This window comes from Mauremys reevesii, linkage group 1, assembly GCF_016161935.1.
Source record: "Mauremys reevesii isolate NIE-2019 linkage group 1, ASM1616193v1, whole genome shotgun sequence".
NCBI classification, from domain to species: domain Eukaryota; kingdom Metazoa; phylum Chordata; order Testudines; family Geoemydidae; genus Mauremys; species Mauremys reevesii.
Genome location: NC_052623.1, coordinates 82,143,188 through 82,164,036, shown reverse-complemented (window position 1 = coordinate 82,164,036; position 20,849 = coordinate 82,143,188). Strand labels below are relative to the sequence as shown.

The following is a 20,849-nucleotide window of genomic DNA, read 5'->3' as shown; positions in this document are numbered from 1 at the left end:
ACTATATAAAGTAAATATCCTTAAATTAAACTAACTTATTGAGCAGCATTTCACTTATTTTGCCTAGCTGTAAATTTCAGTCATTATAGATAAAAATATTTTTTCGTTGGTTGGTTTGTGTTCAGTGAAATCAACATTTACTGTCATTTATGGATAAAAATCCAATCCTTCTAAGCCTATTTACATATTAATAGACAATCAAATTTAGTTGTGAATCAGGTAGGATTACTGTACACTACAAAACTACAAAAGCAAGAAAATGAAAAGTTAAACCAACTAACACAACATGCCATCTTCTTCTCCACTAAAGGGCACACATCTTACCACTACCACAAGAACTATAAAACCACAAACTACACACCAGAACTTTACCTCTGCCTGCCTACCTAAGCCAGTCTTCTAGCATTATGTTTTCCAGACTACCACCTGTGATACATACAAGACTGCCCCATAACCTCTACTTTTCAACACTCACTTCCCCATGCTACCCCCTCCCAGCACTACTAGCAGTAAATATTTACTAGCGGCAGTAGCTGGTGTGTTTGGAGAGAACACAGGGATAAGAGATAATTATTTATTATGTGTATTATGGTAGCACCTACACCACTAATTAAAGACAGGGGCTCCATTGTGCTAGGTACTGTACATATATAACAAAAAGTTGATCCCTGTGCTACACTTATGCTCGCATTCTATAAAACCAAACCAGCCAGCAGTACGTTTCTGTCGCAAATCCTGCCATGTACTTCAACCAAGACGTTGAATGTGTTGAGACAAAGATTTACATAAAGTTTTTTTTTAATGGAATAACTGCTATAATATAATGAATGTCCCTAACAACAAAAGCAACAGGGATGGTTTGTGAACATAAAAAGTTCTAAATATACCCAGCCTTTTCTTCCCATTCTTCATTTTAAACCCTTCAAGCCATACCAACTATCTTATCTCATGTTCTTCTGTAATGTCCCTGCATACACCATGCTGGACTGTCTCAACTCTCAGGAAATCTCATTGGAGTATAGTCCCAACCTATGGAGTGGGAGGCATAATATAAGTGGTATCATATTAAAATATGGAGGGACGGTTTTTTCCCCCAAATATTAGTATTGGTACACATATAAATAAGGTGAAAATCTGCAAAACTGAGCTCATATACTAAAAACCAAAAACAATTACTTAGGCATCACAGGCCACTTATATAAAACTTTTTGTGCATTGATCTCAGAGCACTTTACAAAAGTAAGCAAACATTATTATCCCCCTAATTACAAGATGAGTAAACTGAAGCACACAGAGGTTGATTGTCAAAAAGACATTTGTAAACACCTTTAATATTACTGCCAAAACTATTTCTAATCAAGACCTCACTTTTTTTCATTCTGAAAATCCTATTCACAGTCACTACAACACTGAAACAAAAAACAGTTTCTAAAACTGGAGGTAACATTCATTTACCTATGTGTGCCAAGTTTTAAACTGTTTTAGGAGCTAAAGTAAAACATGTTGAAAATGGCTCATTGTGGTACCGGAATATATAATATAGGAAACAGGAGCTCATTTACAAGTGGGAGAAATGCACTCACACTTCATCGGTCGGAATTCACTGGACTTCCCTTCCAGTAAATGTCATATTTTAAAATAAATATGGAAACTAAGTTTCTTTTACCTGAAGTTTTTATAAGTCGATTTAGATAGTTGGCATTACTAAATATTTTTTATATTTATCTTTATAAGTCTGTCTTTAAAGAAAAAGAAGTTTTACTAACAAATTTTGCTAAACATTACCATTTTATGAGTAGAAAACCATTATAACTGGCATTTTTTTTAATTTGAGGGATAAACTTGAACTCTATCATATGGTTCACATAAACATGAATATAACAGATAGCCATTTGAGACTAAGGGTAAAGTTTTCAAAAGCTTCTGAATGGCTTAGGAGCATCATTGTTTATAAAGCACAACAAAATGGGAATATACATGTACATATTTTGGCAAAACATCTTTTCAGTGCCTTCTATGCCACTGGACCATGTTTAGTTATCAGACTGCTAACTTAACCCTCAATGTTTTTTGGACTTCCCTGCTTCAGTTAATTATCCCTCTTGAGATCAACAGGAAATAATCAAATGCTTGAAGGAAAAAGCTTACATTCTTCAGAATGTAGATGCCTAGTCCCAAGAAGCTAAAGCTTTAGGCGTTTATTCTACCAACATATGTATAATGCTTGGAAAAATTCTATGCAAGAATTAAAAAGTGCCTCCAGTATGGACCTTCTATTATTGTATCTATAGTATTTTCAATCATTGTATCTATATTAGATACAACTAGAGCTTGGAGAAATCTTTGTGGAGAATAGTAAAATGTATTTTTGAGGCACCAAAACTATTAATGAATTCTACTAGAATTTGGTGAATAGTTTCGGCTGGAAAAAACCTAAAAAAAATTGTTGAAACAAAACATAATTTCAGAAATGTTATTCTGAACCAACATTCAAAACATTTTGTTCAGCTGGAAAAATACTCTGTTCTTTTGTCAAGAAAAATGGGGGAAAGAAATATAGTTTCGGTTCAAAACAAAACTTTTTGGTTTTGTTTTTCAGTATTTTTGTTTCAGCCACTGAAGGGAAAAATGAATGATTGATTCAGCGTGAAATGAAAAAAAAAAAAAAGGAAATTGTTGCCGGATTTTTGCAAAAGTTAGAAATTAGAACTTGAGATCACAAGCTTGGGGACATGGAATGTCATTATGAAGAGCAACAAAAATGTTTACTTTCATAGAATCATAAAATATCAGGGTTGGAAGGGACCTCAGGAGGTCATCTAGTCCAACCCCCTGCACAAGCAGGACCAATCCCCAACTAAATCATCCCAGCCAGGACTTTGCCGAACCTGACCGTAAAAACCTCTAAGGAAGGAGATTCATCACCTCCCTAGGTAACCCATTCTAGTGCTTCACCACCCTCCTAGTGCAATAGTTTTTCCTAATATCCAACCTAAACCTCCTCCACTGCAACTTGAGACCATTACTCCTTGTTCTGTCATTCGGTACCACTGAGAACAGTCTAGATCCATCCTCTTTGGAACCCCCTTTCAGGTAGTTGAAAGCAGCTATCAAATCCCTCCTTATTCTTCTCTTCTGCAGACTAAATATCCCAGTTCCCTCAGCTTCTCCTCATAAGTCATGTGCTCCAGCCCTCTAATCATTTTTGTTGCCCTCCGCTGGACTCTTACCAATTTTTCCACATCTTTCTTGTAGTGTGGGGCCCAAAACTGGACACGGTACTCCAGATGAGGCCTCACCAATGTCGAATAGAGGGGAATGATCACGTCCCTCGATCTGCTGGCAATGCCCCTACTTATACAGCCCAAAATGCCGTTAGCCTTCTTGGCAACAAAGGCACACTGTTGGCTCATATCCAGCTTCTCGTCCACTGTAACCCGTAGGTCCTTTTCTGCAGAACTACTGCCTAGCCATTCGGTCCCTAGTCTGTAGCAGTGCATGGGACTCTTCCATCCTAAGTGCAGGACTCTGCACTTGTCCTTGTTGAACCTCATCAGATTTCTTCTGGCCCTCTAATTTGTCTAAGTCCCTCTGTATCCTATCCCTATCCTCCAGCGTATCTACCACTCCTCCCAGTTTAGTGTCACCTGAAAACTTGCTGAGGGTGCAATCCACGCCATCCTCCAGATCAGGGGTAGGCAACCTATGGCACGCGTGCCGAAGGCGGCACACGAGCTGATTTTCAGTGGCACTCACACTGCCCGGGTCCTGGCCACTGGTCTGGGGGGCTCTGCATTTTAATTTAATTTTAAATGAAACTTCCTAAACATTTTAAAAACCTTATTTACTTCACATACAACAATAGTTTAGTTATATATTATAGACTTATAGGAAGAGACCTTCTAAAAACGTTAAAATGTATTACTGGCACGCAAAACCTTAAATTAGAATGAATAAATGAAGACTCGGCACACCACTTCCGAAAGGTTGCCAGCCCCTGCCTTGTCAAAAGACCATCCAACAAAGGTTCCCTGATGGAATGGAAATAGAGAACAAGGTGGCAGGTTTTGCTACTGTATTTCCACTTACTGGGACAAGCCCTTCTGAAGGTGTGTGGGGGGGGAGGGGGGCTGATGACAGCCCTCCACCAAGTAGTATGGATTACAAAGGAAGGATGATCTGTGCTGGACAAGTGATTGCGGCATAGTTAAATCATATGCCTTGTGTCTTGTCATTTTTCCTGTGGTGTCCGGGACAACAACAATCAAAATAAGCTTTTAAAAATATTCATTCTCTCCTATATACTATTCTGATAAATTTGTGAATCCCTAGGCACTGGAAAAAGAATAGCAAGAAAAGACAGAAAAGTGTCTACTTTGCCACAACTGGAATTTTTATTTATTATTTCCCTGGTTTAATTAAAAGAGAAGTTTTTCAGAGATCAGATATAAGTTACAGTAAACACAGCAACATTTTCAAAAGGACTAGTTAGTGCAGATCTGTATTTGTTTCTCCTAAGGCAGCAGACACCTTCCAAATTAACAAGCAGGACAGTAGCCAAGAAAAAAAAATTCTCTTGACTTTTAAATCAACATCTAAATGATTCAGACTTAAAACTAAAATACATATAATACTTCAAGTTGCCAACTTTCTAATTGCACAAAACCGAACGCCCTAGCCCTGCCCCTTCCCTGAGGCCCCTCTCCATCCCCAAGGCCACGCCCCCTGCTCACTACATTCCCCCTCCCTTGGTGGCTCACTCTCCCCCACCCTCACTCACTTTCACTGGGCTGGCACAGGGAGTTGGGGTGTGGGAAGGGTTCAGGGCTCTAACTGGGGGTGCAGGCTCTGGGGTGGGGCCAGAAATGAGGGGTTCATGGTGCAGGAGGGGGCTCCGGGTTGGGGCAGGGAATTGGGGTGCAGGAGGTGGTGAGGGCTCCAGCTGTAGATGTGGGCTCTGGGATGCAGGAGGGGGCTCCAGGCTAGGGGGTGGGGCCGAGGGATTTGGAGTGCGGGAGGGATCTGTGGGTTGAGGCAGGTAGTTGGGGTGTGTGGAAGGTTACGGCCTCTGGGGTGGGGCCAGGGATGAGGGGTTTGGGGTGCATGAAAGGTTACGGCCTCTGGGGTGGGGCCAGAGATGAGGGGTTTGGGGTGCAGGAGGGGGCTCAGGGCTGAGCCAGGGGCTTGGGGCCCAGGCTTACCTCAGGCGGCTCCCAGTCAGAGGTGCAGCGGGGCTAAGGCAGACTCCCTGCCTGTCCTGACTCCGTGCTGCACCCCAGAAGCGGCCAGCAGGTCTGGCTCCTAGGCGGAGGGGCCAAGAGACTGCGTGCGCTGCTCTTGCCCGCAGGCACTGCTCCCCTCAGCTCCCACTGGCCATAGTTCCTAGCCAATGGGAGTGAGGAGCCGGTGCTTGAGGCAGGGACAGCACACGGAGCCCCATGAACTGCCCCCTGCCTAAAAGTCACAATATTACAACAACAAAACTTCAAAAACAGACTCCAACTAGAGACTGCTGAATTGGAATTAATTTACAAAATGGACACCATTAAATTAGGCTTGAATAAAGACTGGGAGTGCATGGGTCATTACACAAAGTAAAACGATTTCCCCATGTTTATTCCCCCCACAGTGTTCCTCACACCTTCTTGTCAACTGCTGCAAATGGACCATTTTGATTACCACTACAAAAAGTTTCTCTCTCCCCCGCTGGTAATAGCTCACCTTAACTGATCACTCACGTTAAGAGTGTGTATGGTAACACCCATTGTTGTGTGTGTGTGTGTGTGTGTGTCTTCCTACTGTATTTTCCACTGCATGCATCCGATGAAGTGGGCTGTAGCCCACGAAAGCTTATGCTCAAATAAATTTGTTAGTCTCTAAGGTGCCACAGGTACTCCTGTTCTTTTTGCCAAAAGTCTGTTAACTTAAGCAACATATGACTGTCATCAGTAACCAGCCTTCAGTATAGTTATCTAAAACTTCACTTTTTCTCTTCTTTTTAGTTGCTGCATATTTCAGTTTTATTTAGACTGTTGTGTCTTGTTGTGGTCCAACACCACCAAAGCATAAATAGGGCTGTCTCGCATGATTAAAAAAATTAAACGCACTGTTAAACAATAATAGAATAACATTTATTTTTTTGTTTTTGTTTTCTATATTTTCAGATATATTGATTTCAATTACAACACAGAAAACAAAGTGTACAGTGCTCACTTTATATTTATTTTTATTACAAATATTTGCACTGTAAAAAACAGAAGAAATTGTATTTTTCAATTCACCTAATACAAGTACTGTAGTGCAATCTCTTTATCATGAAAGTTGAACTTACAAATGTAGAATTATGTACAAAAAATAACTGCATTCAAAAACAAAACAATGTAAAACTTTAGAGCCTACAAGCCCACTTAGTCCTACTTCTTGTTCAGCCAATCGCTCAGACAAAGAAGTTTGTTTACATTTGCGGAAGACAACGCTGCCCACTTCTTGTTTACAATGTCACCTGAAAGTCAGAACAGGCATTTGCATGGCATTGTTGTAGCTGATGCTGCGAGATATTTACGTGCCAGATGCACTAAAAAGATTTATATGTTCCTTCATGTTTCAACCACCATTCCAGAGGACAGGCATCCATGCTGATGATGGGTTCTGCTTGATAATGATCCAAAGCAGTGCAGATTGACACATGTTCATTTTCATCATCTGAGTCAGATGCCACCTTGTGATGGGGTGGGCTATGCCCAAAGGCCCCTGGCTGGAGGCCTTAGAGTTCTGCCACACTCATCCCAGGGAAGGAGCAGTGGAGAGGTCTTCCAAGCAGGCTACAGTGGCTGCAGGGGAAGCAGCCAATCAGGGCCCAGGAGGGCCATATAAAAGGAGATGCAAAGCAGTAGTTAGTTGCTGCTTGGAGCATAAGAAGAAAGGACAGCAGGCCTGGCTGCCTGGAAGAGCAGCAGGGCCACGGACGGTTTGCTAGGAGGGATGGTGGGGAGCACTGAGGGAGCTCCTGGCTGGTTCCTAGGGCTGAGTAGGGACTGAGCCCGGGTAGGGTAATCTGAAGATAGTGTATCCAGGGAGGAAGCCTTTGTGAAAGTAGAATGAATTATATTACAAAAATAGATATGATTAAAGAAATGCTGTCTGTACCTTTAAGGAAAATCGCTGGAATCCAGGTGTCAGGAATACAGACATTAACATAGAACAGTTGCACCGTTTAAGGGCAATTGGTGAAGCATTAGCCTTAGATCAATAGGAGTTAGTAAGGAAGTAGGATATGCATGCTATGCCCCAGGTGAATGTTGCTGTTTTTCTCTCTTTGTCCCTTTGTTTAATTCCCGCTCTTTTATTTGTATAAATAAGACTGTTTGGGTCTTGCATGGCCACTCACATTATCTGGGTGTTATTGGCGGAGCGCTGCGCTAATAAAAACAGAGTGGTCTGACAAATTGTGAGTCTTGATTCTAACTTTGACACCATACCAGGGCTGAACTACTTAAACACCACAGCCGTGGGCGGGCTAGAGAAAGACACCACCTGAGGAGTACTAAGATAGGCCCCGGGGGACCGTATACCAGGAAGGGGTTTGTGCTGGTTAACATGCAGACAGTTTGACTTGGCTGGAGTGCTGTGTCATTGACAAGTCTACCTGAGAACCAGTAAAAGGGGTCACTAGAACTAAATAATGCAAACACACCCGGCCAGAACGGGGCACTAGTGAGAGGTGGGTGCCAACCCTGTTACACACCTACAGAAGGTTGACTGTCTTTTTTGGTGGTTCGGGTTCTGTAGTTTCTGCATCCAAGTGTTGCTCTTTTAAGACTTCTGAAAGCGATGTTCCACACCTCATCCCTCAGATATTGGAATGCACTTCAGATTCTTAAACTTTGGTTCGAGTACTGTAGCGATCTTAGAAATCTCACATTGGTACCTTCTTTGCGTTTTGTCAAATCTGCAGTGAAAGTGTTCTTAAAACGAACAACATGTGCTGGGTCATCATCCGAGACTTCTATAACATGAAATATATGGCAGAATGCAGGTAAAACAGAGCAGGAGACATACACATCTCCCCCAAGGAGTTCAGTCACAAATTTAATTAACGCGTTATTTTTTTAATGAGCATCATCAGCATGGAAGAATGTCCTCTGGAATGGTGGCCGACGCATGAAGAGATATACGAATGATTAGCATATCTGGCAGGTAAATGCCTTGCAATGCCAGCTACAAAAGTGCCATGCAAATACCTGTTCTCACTTTCAGGTGACATTGTAAATAAAAAGCTGGCAGCATTATATCCCGTGAATGTAAACAAACTTGTTTCTTTTAGCGTAGCTGAATAAGAAGTAGGACTGAGTGGACTTGTAGGCTGTAAAATTTGTCGTTTTATTTTTGAGTTCAGTTATGTAACCAAAAAACTCTACATTTGTAAGTTGCACTTTCACAAGAAAGAGAATGCATTACAGTATTTGTATGAGGTGAATTGAAAAATACTGTTTCTTTTGTTTATCATTTTTACAGCGCAAATATTTGTAATAAGAGAAAGTGAGCACTGTACACTTTGTATTCGGTGTTGTAATTGAAATGAATATATAGAAAGTGGAAAAGTATCCAAAAATATTTAATAAATTTCAATTGGTATTCTACTGTTTAACAGTGTGATTAAAACTGTGATTAACTGCGATGAATTTTTTTAACTGCGATTAATTTTTTTGAGTTAATTGCATGAGTTAACTGAGATTAATCGACAGCTCTAATAAATAATGCCATTGAAATCACAACAATCAGACCACCTCAGTGAACCAGGAAGCCAGCATTCAAGAGGTCAAGAAACTGCTTTTTTTTTTTTTAAGAAGTCTGTTGCATGGTTTTGAAATTAAAAAAAAAAATTATATGCCCAAAATATAAGATAGAATTTTTGTTTTAACAAAACACTATACAGTAAAAAGAGAAAAAAAATGGCACTTATCTCATTCTTTACAGGCTGAATTTATTTTCCAGCAGGGTTCCACATTTGATATGAATTCACTTACAGCATAGTGCATGCTGGAATGTTATATTGCAGTCAGGGCGGGAATCCCACAGGGGACAAAATACTGAATAATAAAGAGTGTTTACAGGTTTGGGCAATGTGCTAAATGCCCCAATAGCAGTATCTTGGCTACTGGAGTGTGAAGCACATATTGCTTAAGTTAACAAAATCTTAACAATTTCTATTTACAGCTCACCTTTAAAACCTAGTTCAAGCAAAATGTCACTTAAACATTCATTCCAAGTAGACAGCCAGGTGGCACAGTTGGTTAATGCATTAGCCTTTCAGTTCCTAAATACCTGAGTTTAAACATGGATTAAGTCACAAATGAAATGAATGTAGTGGCCTCATTCAAATCCTTATTTGGATATTATCTATAGCTCAAAATCACCATATAATTAGCATGGCTACTAGTTATCATTTAGGAAGAACTAAGCATTTAAATAACCAAGGTGCTGCAGAGCAGGAGACTGGAGCTATTGTGAAGCAGTACAGAGAATTATTCACAACTCTTCCCCATACTAAAATATATTAATAAATTGGCATGGGAAGTATTACAGCCATTCTACACCATCATTTGGGACATATGGAAGTGAGAAAACTGGTGGAGGCAGCAGAAAAGGAACAAAAGGGCTACCACAAAGGTAAGTATAATATTCAATTACTATTATGCACCATACAAATTATAGCTAAACTGTTAGTTGAAAACATTATAAAAATGCTTCCTATTTTGAACTAATGAAACACAGCACTGGTCCACAGAGTACTCCTGAGTAAATTATGTGCCAAAAAATTTAAAATTCTGCAAATTTTATTTGTCAATAAACAAATGTGGCTCCAGCATAGCAGTGGGGAGCACAGACCAGTGGCTGCACTGAGATTGGAGGTCACCCTGAAGACCCCATCTCCCTCAGTACAGGGACTCGGCAGTGAGGCTGCACCTGACCCTGACACAATGCAAGGGCTGGACCTGCCCCAGAAACACGCTGGGGCCCTGCCCCTCTGCACCAGGTGTAGGAGGGCAGGTTCCGCCCAGCAGGATCCAAGCGTGGAGTGGCTTACTGGGGGGTAGGTTTCTGTGTGGGGCACTGTGGGAGATCTGGATGCACAAGGGCTTGTTGGGGGGTTCCAGGTGCAGGGGCTATGGGACTCTGCAGGTGATCCAGGTGAAGGTGGTTGGGATTCAGCTGAGAGGGGTCTGGGTGTGGGGAGATGGGACTCGGCATGGGTTCTTGGGTGGGGGACTCAGTGGGGGGTCTGGGTGCTGGGGGAGTGGAGCTTGATGGGGTGGGGGTCCAGGTGCAGCTGGCTGGGGATCAGTGAGGTAAGGGTCTAGGTATGGGGGAATAATTGGACAAGTCCAGGTGTAGGAGGGTAGGGCTTTTCAGGGTGAGAGTGCAATGAGCCTGCTTAACAGGGGAGTCCCAGCTGCTGCTGAGGGGACACCGAATGCCGGGCTCGCGATTCCCCTATCCCCTTTTCTTCTCTACCCCTGTCCTCTCACTCCCACCTTTCCCTCCTTCTGCACTATTCCACCCCCTTCTTTCCCCACTGCCTCTTACCCCCGTCCCATCACCCTCCCTTCCCTCATTTCCCCCACCCCTCCTTACCCAGCCCCACCACAGGCATTCACTGTTCCACAGAAAACAGGAAGGCTCCCGCACACAGAAGGGGAGCATGATTAACACTAGGACACAGGAGGTGGCATTCAGCTGCAGAGTCAACAGAGCCAAAACAGCCTCCTTCAGCTGGGCAGCTCTGCACTTGCAGAAATGAGGGGAGGCAGAGACCCAACCCCGTGTGTCCCCGCCCATGCCTCACCTCTGTTTGGAGGGGAGCAATCCCCCCCCAAAACTGCACCTTTGGCCGTGTCCTCTCTTCCCACACACACCCCAGTGAGACTTCCCTGCCATTTTCTGCAGGGAAGCACAAGAATTCTGCAGCGAGGAGGAGGAGGGGCTTTTTCTGCAGGTGCACAGTCACACAGAATCCCCCCAGGAGTAATAGAGAATCAGAGAGCTCAGAGTCTGATGAAAGAGGTTCTTCACATAATATAAAGCTATCCTGTCAGTGTGAGTTGCACAACTTCACCACAAGAGAAGCACTTGTTTTGTCCGCTAGTTATTTTAAATACTGCCCTCATAGGTGAGAGGCCTAACTTAGTTTTTTTTAAATCTATGACATTCTTGAAACAACAGTGAGAAAAATATTCGCACGGTCTACTCTTTGGCCTGGTCTACACTACGCGTTTAAACCGATTTTAGCAGCGTTAAACCGATTTAACGCTGCACCCGTCCACACAACGAGGCCCTTTATATCGATATAAAGGGCTCTTTAAACTGTTTCTGTACGAGGAGTAGCGCTGAAATCGGTATTACCATATCGGATTAGGATTAGTGTGGGCGGTATCCCACAGTGCACCATTGTGACTGCTCTGGACAGCAATCTGAACTCGGATGCACTGGCCAGGTAGACAGGAAAAGCTCCGCGAACTTTTGAATTTCATTTCCTGTTTGCCCAGCGTGGAGCTCTGATCAGCACGGTTGGCGATGCAGTCCCAAATCCAAAAAGAGCTCCAGCATGGACCGTACGGGAGATACTGGATCTGATCGCTGTATGGGGAGGCAAATCTGTTCTATCACAGCTCTGTTACAGAAGACGAAATGCCAAAGCATTTGAAAAAATCTCCAGACAGAGGCCACAGCAGGGACTCAGCACAGTGCTGCATGATAAGCATAACGGAAAGCCAAAGAATCAAATGGATGCTCATGGAGGGGGTACTGAGGACTCCAGCTATCCCACAGTCCCCACAGTCTCCGAAAAGCATTTGCATTCTTGGCTGAGCTCCCAATGCCTGTAGGGTCAAACACATTGTCCAGGGTGGTTCAGGGTATAGTTCCGTCAATTTACTCCCCCTCCCCCCCGTGAAAGAAAAGGGAAGAAAATCGTTTCTTGACTTTTTTCAATGTCACCCTATGTCTACTGAATGCTTTTGATAGACGCAATGCTGCGGCAGTGAACAACAGCATCCTCTCCCCTCCCTTCCCCGGTGGCAGATGGTATAATATGACTGCTATCCATCGTCATCATCAGCCTGTGAGTGCTCTGGCTGGCCTCAGGTGAGATCGGCCAGGGGCGCCTGGGTAAAAATAGGAATGGCTCCCGGTCATTCCCAGTAGATGGTACAGAACGGCTGGTAACCGTCTTCATTATAGCAACTGGGGGCTGAGCTCCATCAGCCCCCCTCCCCTTCATGTCTAAAGAAAAGATTCTGTACTGCCTGGACTATCATAGCAGTGGGATGCTGGGCTCCTCTCCCCCCCCACCCTTTAATGTCCTGCCTGGACTATCATAGCAGCTGGAGGCTGCCTCCCCCTCATTTTATCTCACTAACAAGTCAGTGTTTCTTATTCCTGCATTCTTTATTACTTCATCACACAAATGGAGGGACACTGCCACGGTAGCCCAGGAGGGTTGGCGGAGGAGGGAAGCAATGGGTGGGGTTGTTGCAGGGGCACCCCCTAGAATGGCATGCAGCTCATCATTTCAGCGGGATCTCTGGGGCTCTGACACAGAGCAGCTGTGCTCTCTGGTTCTCTACTACACTTGCCCCATACTCTAGGCAGGACTGACTATTTTTAGACAAAAAATGGTCTGAGGGATACTTTATCTTTGAAAAACACTGTGTGTAAGGTGGGTTCTGTGTAAGTTATCCCACCCTTCTGGCAGATGTAATGTCCACTAGGAATGAAACCTTCATGGAAAGATGGAACAAGGGGCTTGCAGCCCTAGGCTCAAAGGGAGGGCCAGTGAGGGCGTGGAGGATTAAGTTGAGGTCCCGTGGTGGGGTGGGATTCTGAACTTCCAAGTAGGAATTGGAGAGGCCCTTAAGAAAATGTTTAGTGAGTGGATGAGTAAAGGTAGAGAATCCGTCTACTTTATGATGGAATGCCATGATGGCTGGAACTCATGGAGATGCCCGTCTGAGTCTAGAATGAGAGGTAAAGGGGCTGAGAGAGGTGCAGTCTGTTTGTGTCGGCACCATGAGTAGAATCACCTCCACTTATGTATGTATGTATGTATGTATGTAAGTAAGTAAGTAAGTAAGTAAGTCGGGTAGTTGTCCTATGACTGTTTAATAAGATGTTTTGTACATCTGTAGAACATGTCATTTCAGAGTCTGAGAACCATGCAGTAACCAAGCTTTGAGATGGAGTCATTGGAGATCCAGATGGATGATGCAACCTGCATCCTACGATAGCAGGCGAGGCAGAAGTGGCAATGTGTGTGGTGTGTAGACCGCCATGTGGAGAAGGTAAGGGTATCATGTTTGTTGTGGTTTGGGGACTATTAGGATCACACTGGATCTGTCTTCTCTGATCTTGTGAAGCACGTGGGCTAAGAAGGGGGGTGGAGGGGAAGGTGTATAGTAGGGAAGTGTTCCACTTGATGAGGAAGGCTCTGGAGCAGAATTGGGGGCATTTGGGATTTTGTGCAGTTGCAAAAAGATCTATCATTGGAAACCCCCACATCCGAAAAAATATCTAGGATTACTGGTGTGTTCAGCTCCCACTTGTGGTCCTGATAAAACTTCCTGCTTAGGGTATCTGCCATAGCATTGTGCTTGATGCACCATTGCCAAACGTGCATGGCTTCCACACAGAGAGAGTGTGATTGCGCTCCCCCTTGTCTGTTTATGTAGAACATACAAATTACACTGTCCGTGAGAATCTGTACCATCTTGTCTCTGATTAGCAGTAGTAATGGGAACAAGTGTTCCGAACCACTCGCGGTTCTAGTAGGTTTATGTGACGATGGGACTCCGTCACGGAGCATCGGCCTAAATGTGGTTGCAGATGTGCTCCCCATCCTAGAAGGGAAGCATCTGTGGTGATGGTGACCAACAGTGGGTTCTCTAGGAAGGGCACCCTCCCACAAACATTGTCCAGGTTGGTCCACCACAAAAAGAGAGTCTTTGATTCTCTGGCATGTGAGGAGCTTGTTTATACTGTGCTTGTGTGGGACATAATTTGTTCGGAACCAGGGTTGGAGGCACCGTATATGTAATTTTGTGTGTCAGACAATAAAGGTCACGGCAGCCATGTGGCGTAGAATTTGTAGGCAAGTTCTGGCAGACACTTGCAGGCTATTTTCTGCTGTGGAGATCAAATTGGTTAGAGTCAGAAATTGTTTTGTCGGTCGGGAGGCTGTTGCCTCAAGGGAGTTGAGGTCTGCTCCAATAAATTCCAGGTATTGAACTGATGTTAGAGTGGATTTTTGCATGTTTATCTGAAGGCCTAACCTGGTAAACAGAGTTATTGTGTCTTTGGTGGACTTTATGACTGCCTGTCTTGTGGGTGCTTTGAACAGACAGTTGTCCAGGTAGAGAAAAATCATGATTCCCTCTCTGCGTAGATAGGCAGCTATTATGGCTAGTACCTTTGAGAATACCCAAGGCACAGTAGAAAGGCCAAAGAATAGCACTTTGTATTGGAAATGATCATGTCCTATTGCAAATCGTAGGAATTTTCGATGTGAGGGATGGATGGATATATGAAAAATATGCGTCCTGGAGTTCAAGGGCTAAGAACCAGTCCCCTCTTTCTAATGCTGGGATTATGGTGCTTAGTGTGACCATTTTGAACTGCTGTGTTTTCACAAATTTGTTGAGTCATCATAGGCAGAGGATAGGCCTCCAACCTCCTGTTTTTTTCTGAGAGAGAAATTAGTGGGAATAGAACCCCTTCCCACCGTACTCAGATGGTACGGGTTTTACTGCTCCTAGAGACATGAGGTGGGTTACCTCTTCTCGCAGTAGACCAGTGGTGAGCAACCTGCAGGCTGCATGCGGCCCATCAGGGTAATCCACTGGTGGGCCGCGAGACAGTTTGTTTATATTGACCATACACAGGCACGGCTTGCAGCTCCCAATGGCTGCGGTTCACCTTTCGCGGCCAATGGGAGCTGCGGGAAGCAGCACAGGCTGGCCACCACTGCAGTAGATACTCGTGAGAGGAGTCCCTGAAGAGAGATAGGGAAGGGAGATAGGTAGGGGGTTTGGAGGTAAGGGGGATGGAGTAACCAGTTTTGATAATTTCTAATACCCATCTCTCTGTTGTAATACTGTGCCATATCAGGTAAAATGGGGTCAGGCGATCTCCAAATGTCTTGATAGTTGTAGATAGTTCCAGCATTGAAAGAGACGGGGTTCTCAGACCCTCGACCAAGGCTTCAAATTTGTTGTCTGGAAGTTGATGGTTGAGAAATAGTATTCGAGGGATGGGATTGCTGTCTCCTCAAGGTTTTCTACTTCCAGCCCTGATATTCATAGTATCTACTGTGTTGTGCATACGGAGGGGGTTGGAATCGTTGAGGGGTTTGATCACTGCCCTGTCGCCTTTTGATCTTAGGTGTGTGGATGCCCAGAGATCGAAATGTCACCCTTGTGTCCTTAAGAGTGTGCAATGACTCGTCTGTTTTGTCCACGAAAAGTTCAGATCCTTCGAATGGTAAGTCCTCCACAGTCAACAGTACTGGCTTTGGGAATCCAGATAGGTGGAGCCAGGAGGCTCGTCTCATAACAATTGTGGTTGCTAAGGATCTCGCAGCTGAATCTGCTAAATAAAGGGCAGCTTGTAATGCTGTTCTGGTTATGAGTTGACCTTCTGTGATGAATGATTTCTATTGTTCTTGTTTGTCACTGGAATAAAGGCAGTAAATTCAGAGAGACTTGCACAGTTATTGTGGTCATACTTTGCTAACGAGGCATCGTAGTTGGCAATTCTCAACTGTGGAGTCGCAGAATATGCTTTGCAACCAAAAAAGTCAAGGCATTTCCAGTCTTTGTCATATGGAGTGTTTCTGTAGTATTGTTGCCTACCTGGTTCATTGCCAGTCAATCACCAATGAGTTCGATGTTGGATGCAAAAAAAGGAATTCAGAACCTTTTGCAGGAATATGGTATTTTTTAATCAGACCTCTTACAGGTAGGTGGAATCACTGCAGTGGTTTGCCAGAGCAACTTCACAGGATCTATAATCGCATCATTCATGAGGAGGGTGATTTTAGATGAGGTCGATGGGTGCAGTATGTCAACTAGCTTGTGTCAAGATTCCTGGATCTCTTCCAGGGAGATGTCCAGTGAAGTGGCAACTCTCCCTAAACAATTTCAAGACCTCTACAAATCATCACGTGCAATGGAAGGTGGGGGCATAATAGTGTCGTCTGGTGAGGATGAGGAGAAGTGGACTTCTGGTGGATTGTCTTGATCAGAGAATTCCTCCTCCTCCTCCTGAGCCCCCTGTTCAGAGGTGCCTGGTGGGATCAGTAAAGATGCTTGAAGTGTGTCAGCTGTGGGAAGGCTGACAGGTATGCCCTGTTGTTGCTGTTGGTATGTAGCCCACGGGTTCCAAAAAGGCCACTGTGGTTGGAAGGGCATAGTGGGCATCCAGGGTTGCCTGTACCAAGGTTGGTTCAGAAGGTTTGCCGGGTAGCCCATGTATGGAGAGGCGTGCATGGTAGGAGCAGCCACAAGGGAGGAATGTGGTGGAGCACGCCCAGCATCCCCATCTCCATCCTCACTGGAGAACTGTAGAGTGGACAGAAGCGGAGAACTGGGTTGACTAAGGGCTGTGGGTATCAAGGTACCATCGGTGCCGAGGATGGGAGACTCCAGTACTGACGAAACAGAGATGTCTTTGTGGTGGAGGAATTGCTGCAACGTGCCCGGTATCACTACCGTTGGTGTCGTAGGAAACGGGTCCGCATGTGGGAAACTGCTTGTCGGCACCGGTGTGTGACTGGTGTGCGTGATGGACGTACTAGGTGGCAGCATTACCATTGGAGTTATTGAGGTGCTCAGTACCAATTGCTTGTTCATGTCTGACGGTACCGCGGCATGGGGTTTCATTTTCCCCTTGGTACTTATGACCGAGCTTGGCTGCTTGGGAGCTTTCAGTTTCTTGGTACCGATGGTGCCGGAGGGACCCGCTGTTTCGGCCATTGACATGGCCAGTGCAGTTGGTACTGGGAGTGTTTGCTTGTGAGCAGAGCCCCTTTTCTTGGCCAACTCCAAACTTGGGAATGTGGTACCCCATTTTTTTGGTTGCCTTTTTGGCGGGTTGATCAGGAGCCCGTGCCACGGACGAAGGGCCCTTATCAGAGGCTGCCGATGGCAATTTCTGGCTGGGTGTGTATCTAATGTCAGATGCCAGGTGGAGAGATTCTTCCATGAGAAGTTGTTTCAGTTGGAGATCTCTTGCCTTTCTGGTGAGAGCTTTCAGATTGTGACAGTGCAAACATGTCTGCGGTATATGTGTCACTCAGCAAGAGATACAGAAATCCTGCAGATAGTTCAGTGTTTGAACCCTGGGGAACCAGACATGCCCCTCAATGAGTGTACTCTCCCCATAAAAAAAACAAAGGGCGGGGGAGGTACAATAACCACCTAGAAACGGAAACCTACATGCCCTATGAGAAAAATGTAAATAACTTTTTTTTTTTTTTGGAAGAAGCAAAAGATGGGGATAAAATAGGAAGGCTAACTATTCTAACTGAAAACTAAAAACTAGAGTAAAGATAAGGTCTTGCTAAGCTGCAAGGTGCTGCTAAGTGCTCTGACTAGAGCCAAAGGCTGTAGAAAAGGAACGGGGGTGAGGGGGTGGGGGTGTTGGTCGCATAGCACCTGTTAACTGCCTGAAGCGGTGCAAGATGGGGACCGCGCATGTGTGACCCAACTGGGCACTGATTTCTTAAATCTCCGGCTACAGGCGCAGGAGCGCACCAACACCTAAAGTGGAGCACCCAGAGGGACATCACTCGAAGAACAGAAGAATCTTGAGACAATCTGGGTTGGTGCTCAAACATTCTGGAATTCCACTGGTTGCTCATGGGTGAAAATGCATTTTGTTAAAAACTAATCTTGTCCACTTAGAGAAATGATGAAAACACAGAACAGAAACATAAGGAACCTCTTCAGTCAGTGAGTCCAATTCCCTGCTGTCACAGGAAATAATGTCATATAATCACGTTCATAAATTTATCAAGATTCATTTTAAAACTAGTAGGTTGTTTGTCCCCACTACTCCTATTGGAAGGCAGTTTCCAAGACTTAGTCCTCGGATAGTTAGAAACATCATTCTAATTTCCAGCCTAAAATTTATTCATGGCCAGTGTATACCCTTTGTTCTTGTTGCCAACATTATCCTTTAGCTTAAATAGCTTTTCTCCTTCCCTGTTGTTTTACCACCTTGCGGTATTTATAGAGAGTAATCATATCCCCTCTCAGCCTTCATTTTCTAGGCAACACAAGCCAAGTTCTTTTATTGTCTTGTAAGATAGACTCTCCATTCCTCTGCCCATCTTAGTAGCCCTTCTCCGCACAGAGTCTAGTTTGAATTCATCCATCTTGAACGTGGTTGACCAGAATTGTTCACAGTATTCCCTTTATGTCCAGAAAAAAAGATTCTCAAATTTAATGATACACATATACTAGTATCTCTTTAGTTCCATTTGTGTGTATGCATTTTAAAATATACTTACTGTTCTAAGAGATGCTCATATTTTCCTAAAGCATCCTTTTCAGCCACAACTGCTCTTTCTTTTTCAGCCACAGCATTATCTCTTGCTTCTCTCAAATTTCTGAAGTAAAAAATACAATTATTCTGTCAGCAATCTGATATATATGAACAAGAATTTTCATAATTAAACAATATTGATTTATATCTACATCTCTTTTTTAGTCTTGTGATGGACTGGCTCACAAGAGCCATATGGCAGTGCTAACTTATTTTGTGAGTAGCTTCTGATACTGAATAGTTGACTATTTTGTTTTTTTACACAAGTCTTAACAATTGCAATAATTTTCCCATCTCCAATTTCATATACATTTTACAGTTGTGACTTACAGGTCTCAAATAGTCTACATCATGGCCACTGATTATATATCTCCTTTTCTCAAAATGCATTTACTACCTCTTTGAAAAACAAACTCTTTTCTGCAATTATATTATTCCATCTAATCTTTTTTTTACTTTTATGCTGGTCAATTAAAAATAACCCTTTTAGCTGCTTTAGAAATTTTACAAAACTAATTTTCTGAGTTACAAATTTTAATAATTAAGACAACCCAACATACCGCACTTTGGGGCCAACAGAACACAAAATTTGTCTGACATGCTCCAATGTTTGTACAGGAAACAGACAGATTTTATTTAAGAAAATCCAGCCCTAAAAACTGAATTGAACACAGCAGATCTCCACTTTTAAGACCTAGGAATATTACTTTGTACATATTGTAGTGCCAATGTACTTTATATAATTCACATTTAGAACCTAATCCTGTAAGGAGATGATTATCTGAATTCCCACTGCAGGATTAGATTTTCATTCATGTATAGAAATGACACACAACAATTATGTTAAAGAATGTTAAGATTGCAAAGTCAAGAATTCAAAGTTTGGAAAAGAATTAAGGTTGCCTGAGTCTCTGAGGTTGGGTGATATTATCCCAATTTTATACCTAGGGAACAGAAGCACAGAGAGATTAAGATAAAAAGTCTACATTAATTTTGGGTGCCCAATTTGAGTAGCCTAGGACCTGATTTTCAGAGCACGTAGCATTATACAGTACTTTATATGTTCAAAGAACAACTCCCCATTGACTTCAGTTGCAACTACAGGTGTTCTGGCAATCAGAAGCAGGTATCTTAGATTGGGTACCCATAAAATAAGGAACACAATTAGTGACCATCGGTGAAAAGTTTTGTTTAAGTGACTTGACTAGCATCCCCACCCTACCCTGGACTCCTCTCCCCACTCTCAGACTCCTTGCCCAGCCAGTTCCATCCATTCCTGGGATTCTCATTCAATCTGGCTCTGAGTTTGTTTCTGTCCCTGCAGTAGTTTAGAATAGCCTCAGGAATGCGCTGAGCCTTACTTGTCCACCAACCAGGAATCATCCTTCTTTCCCCCTTCCCATTCCAAGTTACCTCTTAGACCCCTTACAATTCTGTTCCGAAAGGTAAGAGACCAAAATGGAAGAATGAGAACAAGGAGCTAGTATTGCATAAGGTTAAGGCAGACCAAAAGATACCCAAAGGATAGAATAAACCTCAAAGAGGAGCTCAAACACCAATCCTATGTCTGAAAAAAAGGACATTGTTAAGGTTCAAATTCCTTAGACTCAGAAGGACAAAATGACACACAAAGACTTTAGTGGCCCTCAGATGCATTGGGGCCAATTCTATGAACCCTTGGTTCTGAGGACTGACTAACTCAAACAAGAGATGTAACACCAAAGCCTGAGACACTATAAACAGGGAAAGGTTTACTGCTGAGAAAGATAGAGAAGGAAGACAGAAAGAACCTAAGTAGTACTTGAAACAGCAATGACACCACAGGCTCCCCTAGACATTGAGATAAGCATCTAGATTTGAATCGGCTGCCAGCTCTGATAAAGCTTAGTACCAATGAACTCACTGTCACCAGCTTCCTTCTACATAGAGAATCTGCTCAGCACCAACACAGTTCCTGAGCTGTGCTTCTTGGATCTTTGAAGCCAAGTGGAATTGGAACTTCAACCCTTCTTAGCATAACGTGCTAAAAAAAAAGATGTGGAAAAAAAAAAGACCTTCCTACTATGAGATTTTGATGTTGGGGCAGTTAAAGAGTCCCTCAATACTAATCTTGATGGAACTTCTGCTTTGGACTAGGCCAGAAGTTCCTTAAGTGCTCCTCCCACACACAGAGTTTTAAGAAGCCCTTCCCCCATCTCAGAGTCCCAAGGATCAAAGTAACGTAGACTTACTATCAGCCTGGACTGTGC

General features: G+C 43.5%; 1 protein-coding gene across 8 annotated transcripts in view; it reads right to left on the bottom strand.

Annotated features, from left to right (window-relative positions):
* Positions 1 to 20,849, bottom strand: part of PIBF1 (progesterone immunomodulatory binding factor 1) — a 187,825-nt gene that overhangs the window by 122,172 nt on the left and 44,804 nt on the right. For all 8 annotated transcript variants that reach the window (XM_039529625.1, XM_039529659.1, XM_039529668.1 and 5 more), the window contains one exon: positions 18,566 to 18,664. In XM_039529625.1, coding sequence (XP_039385559.1) covers positions 18,566 to 18,664 — 99 coding nt within the window. The remainder of the gene's footprint in view (positions 1 to 18,565; positions 18,665 to 20,849) is intronic.